Here is a 7,170-nt window from a genome sequence, read left to right as displayed (position 1 = left end):
TGAGGTGCAAGGACACATGTATGGGAGTGTGTGTGAGAGCTTAAGAGGCATCGAAGGTTGTGGTCAGAGTGTGTAATGTCTGAACTTACCATTTCAGAGGTAGTGCGAGTCCATATGACAAGTTACATGGTGTGGTCATGAGCAGGAGTGATTGACATGAAATGGTGAAGGTTACTGGAGGTTAGGAAGAAAATGGAAAGCTAGGTTTGGCTGGGTTGTCCACCCACTTGGATACTGAGGCCACTCAGGGTGAAGGCTTTGGTAGAAGAAAGTGAACCAGGTGTTAAACCAAAGCCATATTTTCTTTGTTTGAAATCAGTTAAGAATTGGGGCACAAAAGCTGAGTCAGCATTATATAGAATTAGTTTGGGGTGAAGTCATGACAGCCTCAGTTAAAGCTTTGACAGTTTAGATGGAAATAAAGGGGCCACTTGCAATCGTGGATTATTACGTTATCTGGCAGTTGACTAGATGAGCGAAGGCAGAGAGAGGGAAGAGGTGCCCTCCAAGGACCATTCAGGCTTTCCCAAAGGTCACTCAGGAGTGGGGGGTGGAGAAGGGGGAGGGGAAAAGCCATCAGCTCCATTTGCCACCCAAACTGTACATCTGTTGTTGCTTCTGCCCCGAATCTTTGCCTCTGGAAAGACTTGGAAAAAATATTGCCCAATGGTTAAAAAAAAAAAAAAAATAGGGGCTATGATCCAAATGGCAGAAAACCCATTATAAATGTTTATACTGGTTCCTATTTTCTTTTACATTTCTTTCAGGTTTTAGTAAAGTTCAATTTAGAAATTCAATCTTATCTTAGCCTTTGCCAATGGAGAAGATGGATTTTTTAAGTGTGCAAACTCGGCAAAAGACTAAATGAGCCATGTAGCTCTTGGGGCTGGGATTACTATAGCACTGTCCTCTCTTATGAATGATGCATTGTCTAATTCAAGGGACAATTTTCAGGTTTTGAATCTGGATAACTAGAACAGGGAAGCAAAAAGGAGGAGACTGTTTGAAGGAGACAGGACTTGAAAGGGAACAATGTTTTGTCTAAAACGTATTGCATTTAACATACTGCATTTGAAGACCTGGCTCTCTCTAATGCCCTATAAAGTTGTCTGTTTCCCGATAAATTTTTTTCTTGCAAATTAAAAGTACTACTTATGTGGGCCTTAAAGAAGCAACACTTTGGGGGCTTCCCCGGTCCGGGAAGATCCCACATGCCGCGGAGCGGCTGGACCTGTGAGCCATGGCCGCTGAGCCTGCGCGTCCGGAGCCTGTGCTCTGCAACGGGAGAGGCCACAACAGTGAGAGGCCTGCGTACCACAAAAAAAAAAAAAAAAAAAAAAGAACACTTTGATAATGCAAACAAATAATCACAATTTGTTGGGTAGATACTGGAGTAATCACTCTTTTAAAAAATAGAAATTGCTTATATTCTACAGTAAACACAGATTAGCCAAGTACCTTTTTGGGTCTCACTATAAGGTTTGAGAATGGTGGCATTTTGGGACCCAGCAAAATATTATTTTCCCGCTTTGTAGCTTGGGAGATAGATCTGGGTTTAAATTCTGCTTCCAACCACTTTACCTTTTAAAACATGAATTTCTTGGCCTGTGAAATGGGTATTATCATAGTACTTCCCTCATACTGATGTTGTGAGAAGCAAATGAGAACGTGTGTAAAGTACTCAGTGCAGAGCCTGGTACCCAGGAGTCACTCAGGTAGCTCTATTAATAAACGATGGCGAGATGGTCCTTACACTATATCAGAGAAAATAACAAGCACAGTTTCCTTTCTCTCACCTACTGAGAGTAGAACAGGGGAGAAAAACCTGAGACTGAAAGAAACTGATGAAGCAGCAGACGACAACAGTTGTTGCTGCTATAGTTGCTTTAAGGCAACAGTAAGGCATTCTTACTATGGGTTGCATTACTTCCATAAATTAAAAATAAGGTTCAACCTCAATTAATTAGAAGCTTTGTTCCAAAATGGTGTCTTACACTCAACTTTTAGAAAAGACAAATGACAAAAAAATAAATAAAAGTACAATAGATATTTATTTTTAAAAAATTCCAGGGGACGTCCCATGTCAGTAAATGGTTCCATTTCTTGTCCCTTGTATGACTACCTTCAGTTACATGAGACCTCTGCCACCACCACACCTCACTACCTTCTTGAAAATATCAAATACTACTTTAGATGGAAAATTTTTTATCCTAATTACCATTTAGAAATAATTCTTAAGTTGATACTTAAAAGAATTGATTTCTACACATCTTCCACAACTATTTGATATAGCTTAATCACACATATATTTTTAATGAGATAATCATTTTGAAGGGAAAGAAAAAGAATTCTATATAAAAATTTTGCTTTATAAAAGTGTATAAATGTCATTCTGCCAATATACTTCCTATCCCCTCCTTAGGCAGCTGTACCTCTGACAGTGAGGTCATGAATGTTAAAACGTATTTTATTTCTTGGATAGGACTGTGTAGGTGACAGAAAGTATACTTTTCAGGAGTGATTCTGTTAGATATCTTTAAAGTTTCAAAGCAGCTGTTAGAGATGTTAGTATTTCATTCCAGTTCTTGCTGTGTAAGATTATCGCCACAGAGCTGAACTGATGTCTGTTTACTCTGCCACCATCAGCACCACCGCCACCATCTCCATCTTTGGAATTCTCGACCGCACCCCCCGCAGAGAGAGACACGTACAGTGGTGCAGCTTAGTGATACAGAAGCCAGTCTCGGAGTACACCTTTGGATCCTTTGTTTATATCACATTATTGTGAATTCGCACAAATTTCATTTATCGTTTAAAACTGTACTAGGTAACATATTATACTATTATAAAATATCCTTTTCTGTAAATGCACTGAAGATTTTCTTTGGCATTTGTTAAGCCTATTTCTAGCAATATTGCAAATGCTAACCACCAGATAGAAACTCCAAAGATGAGGTCAGTTTTCTTCATTTTCTGAAATTAGTTATTTGAGTTAATAGGAATTCTGTAGGAATACTGACCCACCTCATCTTATGTAACCTTGAAAAGTTAAAACAGGAAAAAAACCAAACCAGCTATATAAAACAAGAATCTTTCAGTTATAAAACTGCTGAAAGATCATGAGTCAGCTAATCTATGAAATTATGCAAGATAAATAGCTGTTTTTTTTTTAAACAATTAAACCGGTTCTTTTTCCCCCTAAGGTTATAAGAAAATGGAAAATCTCCCTTTAAATCATGCAGAGATTTAAGTCAACACTTATCTATCTTTTCTAAGAAACTAAAATGTCTCTTATCTTACAGTTATATTCTGTGGCCAGTTTTTTATGCCTTTGAGACTAGACTGTATGGTACTATTTAGCCATTATGTATTATAATGCTGAATTATGTATAAAATATTATTTCTGGTATTTGTCCATCTTCTATTGAAGTGCCATTATTATTGCCAGGGGAACTAAAAAAGAAAAAAACAGTCTTGCTAGCAGTAGGTGTTTCATGCACTACTTTCTTCAGTCCTTTTGTGCCGTAGTGGGAATCTGGGCCCTAAATGAGAACAAAAGGTTCATTAGTAATTTTCATTTAATAAGCAATTTAATGTGCTATTTTAATTATATTACCGATCTACTGTATTTCGTTATAGCTCTTGTATAAAAATTTATGCCAAGTCATTTAAGGAAAAATGTAGTTTTTGCTACAAGCTAATTAATGACTAAAAATAATGAATGTAGAGCTCAGCTATTAGAGGACAGTGAAATGGTTTTAAGGAAATAATTGTTTTATTTTATCTTCTGTCAAACTTACAATCTCCTACTCAAACAAAAGGCTATTTCTTATGAAGAACTATTTCTTTCAGAGCAGAGCTCTGCTGAGAGGCACTGCTCTTCTCAAAGCAGTGGAATATTTTAGCTCCCACCTTCCTACCTTCTCTGCTTCCGACAAGGCTGTACTGTTAGTGACTCTCAGCTTCTATTGAAACACGCTCTCTATAACATGCAAGAGGAAGCCGTGGGCCCCGCCAGCTCACCACCTGGAACATTCGGGAAGACTCTTACTTTGAGTGTTGCGCATGCTGTGTAGCACACGTTGGGTAGGATCTCTATGGGTTCTTTGAACATGACCCTGAATGTGTTAGCAGTCCCATCACAACTAAATCCAGTATCATTTTGTCCCAGGGTTTGTTTTTTTTCATATTCAATGATCTGTAATTTTTAAAAGAAAAATTAAATTTAAGTTAAAACAAAGTTTCGTAGAAGAGAGTATGAAGCCCTTAGGCACAGCAGAATAGACTACTACATCTCTCTGCTGTAATTTTTCTCTACTGTCTCTAACCACTAAAGATGGCTTTAAACACACTGTCAGAAAATGCAATCACTGCAATAAGGATGGGGAGGATGTCAGATAACTGGGCTTTGGCTGCAGGAGAGAGGAGCTTCTAAAAAAGACACATGGCTTGGGAACTGGTGTTTTAGACTGTGTGGATTTTCGACACCTGAGGGAAATGAGCCTTTACTCCTTGCTAGCCTATGTCTTATTGCTGGGAAGTTCCTGTAGCAATTCCTATGTGGATATTTCAAAATATGAAAATTCCGTCTTTTCGATTTAGTTCCATAACCTGTGCCAGGCACTGAGGGACACCCTCAAGGAGCTTCTAGTCGTTAGAGAAGACAAGTAAACAATGACAATTCAGTACAGCGCCTGCAGCAGAGAGCTATGCATAAGATGAAGTGGAGGAGGAGAGGAAAAACTGATTTTGTCAGGAAGGGGGGAGGCTCCACAGAAGAGAGTTGTAAAAGCTCAACTCAGAGGTTACCAGGTTATAAGAGAAAAGTCTTCATGCAAGGGAACAGTATGTGTGGAGGCCAAGGCTCATAAAGCCATCTTTTTGCATACATCAGGTAAAAACGGTAATAGTAAAACAGGCTGAACCAGTGCATGCAGCGAGAGATCAGGACAGTGGCCACCTCAGGCGGGATAGTGACCAGAAAAGATCACAAGGGGATGTCTGGGGTGCTGTAATACCCTGTTCCTTGATCAGGCTGCTCGTTACACAAGTGTGTTCACAGTTTATGAAAAGGGAGCCATACGTACCACTTATGTCTACTTTTCTGTATGTACAGTCGGCCCCCTGTATACGCGGATGCAGAACCTGTGGATGTGGAGGACTGACTGTATTATGTCATTTTATATAAGGGGCTTTGAGCATCCATGGATTTCGGTATCCACAGGGGGTCCTAGAACCAATTCCCTGAAGATACTGAGGGACTACAGTATATCACAGTTCAATTTAAAAAAAAGACATGATGGTGCCCTGGAAAAGTAGTAAGACAGGATTTCATTGTGGCAGTGTAATCTAGAGTAAACCACTTCTCCGAGCCTCAGTTTTATCTTTTAATTTGGGAAAAAAAACTTGTTTGCCTTCTTCCTAAGGCTATTGTGAGGCTCAAATTATAAAACTACAGCAACAATGACAGCAACAGACTATGTTCCAAACACTTTACATGCATCATCTCAACCGTTGCTCACAAAAACATAATGGAGGTTCCACTACTGTCAAAGTAAACAAGGACACTGGGGCTCAGAGAGGTTACCTAATTTGCCCACAGACACACCCTTGAGATGGTAGAGCTGAGATTCAAACCCAGGCAGGTCTATCTGGTAGTGTTATCTAGAGGGTGCATGGGACTAGCCACCGGGCGGAAGAAAATAAAGAGAAGTCCTACTTCTATTCATTTTATATTTTATCATTTTAATATACCTATAACCCCGATGCCCTCCCTCAGACTGTACACAAGGAATCTGGTGTCTCATGTAATATGGGAGGGGCACTGAAGGAAGACAGGGGTTCCACAATTGAAGAGAATGACTGTGGGGCCCTCACTCCTTCCCAGGCCTGCAGATTATACAGCCTGCTTAAGGGGGCTTATGGATCCTATGGATAGGATCTTAACAGTATATAAAGTAAAACGGGGGCTTCCCTGGTGGCGCAGTGGTTGAGAGTCCGCCTGCCGATGCAGGGGACATGTGTTCGTGCCCCGGTCCGGGAAGATCCCACATGCTGCGGAGCGGCTGGGCCCGTGAGCCATGGCTGCTGAGCCTGCGCGTCCGGAGCCTGTGCTCCGCAACGGGAGAGGCCACAACAGTGAGAGGCCCGCGTGCCGCAAAAAAAAAAAAGTAAAACGGAGTGATCATGAAAATCTTTTATACCCGAGAGGTCTGCTGTGGCTTTTTGGCATTAAAAATTATAGAAACAAAATTTCCTAACCTTTAAAATCTTTCAAATAAACAATCTCAGTGGCTTTGGTTTATAAGAGCAATGAATTGACATGAATGATTTAATTTATAGCTGAATTTCACTATAAATGTCAGTGGATAGAATTTAAAAATGAGCATTTCATTAGCACAGCCAATAAAGCAATTCTTCCATTTGGAACAAGGTGTCTTTGTGAGGTAGTAAAGTATCTTTTTTGGCTGTCATCAGACCAGATCTTTATTTTTGTCTGCATAGGGCCCTGCTTGCTGCACACGGGCTTTCTCTAGTTGTGGCGAGTGGGGGCTACTCTTCGTTGCAGTACGCAGGCTGCTCATTGCAGTGGCTTGTCTTTGTTGTGGAACACGGGCTCTAAGTGCGAGGGCTTCAGTAGTTGTGGCATGCAGGCTCAGTAGTTGTGGCGCACGGGCTTAGTTGCTCTGTGGCATGTGGGATCTTCCTGGGCCAGGGCTCGAACCCGTGTTCCCTGCACTGGCAGGCAGATTCTTAACCACTGCGCCACCAGGTAAGTCCCCGGACCAGACCAGATCTTTGAATTGTTGTGTATCTTGAAAGTCAATGATGCATTTTGATCACAAAGTTCACCAATGTTTTTACTATTAAAAATAGTATATTAATTAACATTTTAGAAAGGCTAGTTTTTTCAGCTGAAAGAAGTCTGAAACATTGTTTACTTCCTTTTTTCATTTCTATTTTTTGTGTTTTAATTTATGTATAAAATAAGTATAGTATTGCATAGGTATATGTGTATAGTAAATAAAAGTACAATGTAGATGTGTTTCAAAAATAATTTCACTAACTGGGATGTGCAATCAAAAGTGTGGAGAACACTGGTTGACTGGAAGGGAAGGAGAGAGGTGCTTCACTTTCTTCGAGATTAAGTAATCATGTCATATCTGAAAG

General features: G+C 40.2%; 1 protein-coding gene across 2 annotated transcripts in view; it reads right to left on the bottom strand.

Moving 5' to 3' along the window:
* Window positions 1–1,366: 1,366 nt before the first annotated feature.
* Window positions 1,367–7,170, bottom strand: part of BTBD1 (BTB domain containing 1) — a 45,322-nt gene continuing 39,518 nt past the window's right edge. Inside the window, exons 7-8 of one of the 2 annotated variants that reach the window (XM_022554494.2) lie at window positions 4,052–4,198; window positions 1,367–3,542 (exon numbers count right to left, since the gene is read on the bottom strand). In XM_022554494.2, the coding sequence (XP_022410202.1) occupies window positions 3,384–3,542; window positions 4,052–4,198 (306 nt within the window). In that variant the 3' untranslated portion in view covers window positions 1,367–3,383. Of the gene's footprint in view, window positions 3,543–4,051; window positions 4,199–5,087; window positions 5,146–7,170 lie in introns of those variants that run through there. The other variant, XM_089906714.1, reaches the window with a different exon arrangement.

This window comes from Delphinapterus leucas, chromosome 2, assembly GCF_059928025.1.
Source record: "Delphinapterus leucas isolate spDelLeu-1000000601 "Yukka" chromosome 2, BTC_Dleu_Yukka2, whole genome shotgun sequence".
Classification (NCBI taxonomy): domain Eukaryota; kingdom Metazoa; phylum Chordata; class Mammalia; order Artiodactyla; family Monodontidae; genus Delphinapterus; species Delphinapterus leucas.
The sequence above is the reverse complement of the archived record's forward strand: the minus strand, read 5'-3'. Positions and strand labels throughout refer to the sequence as shown.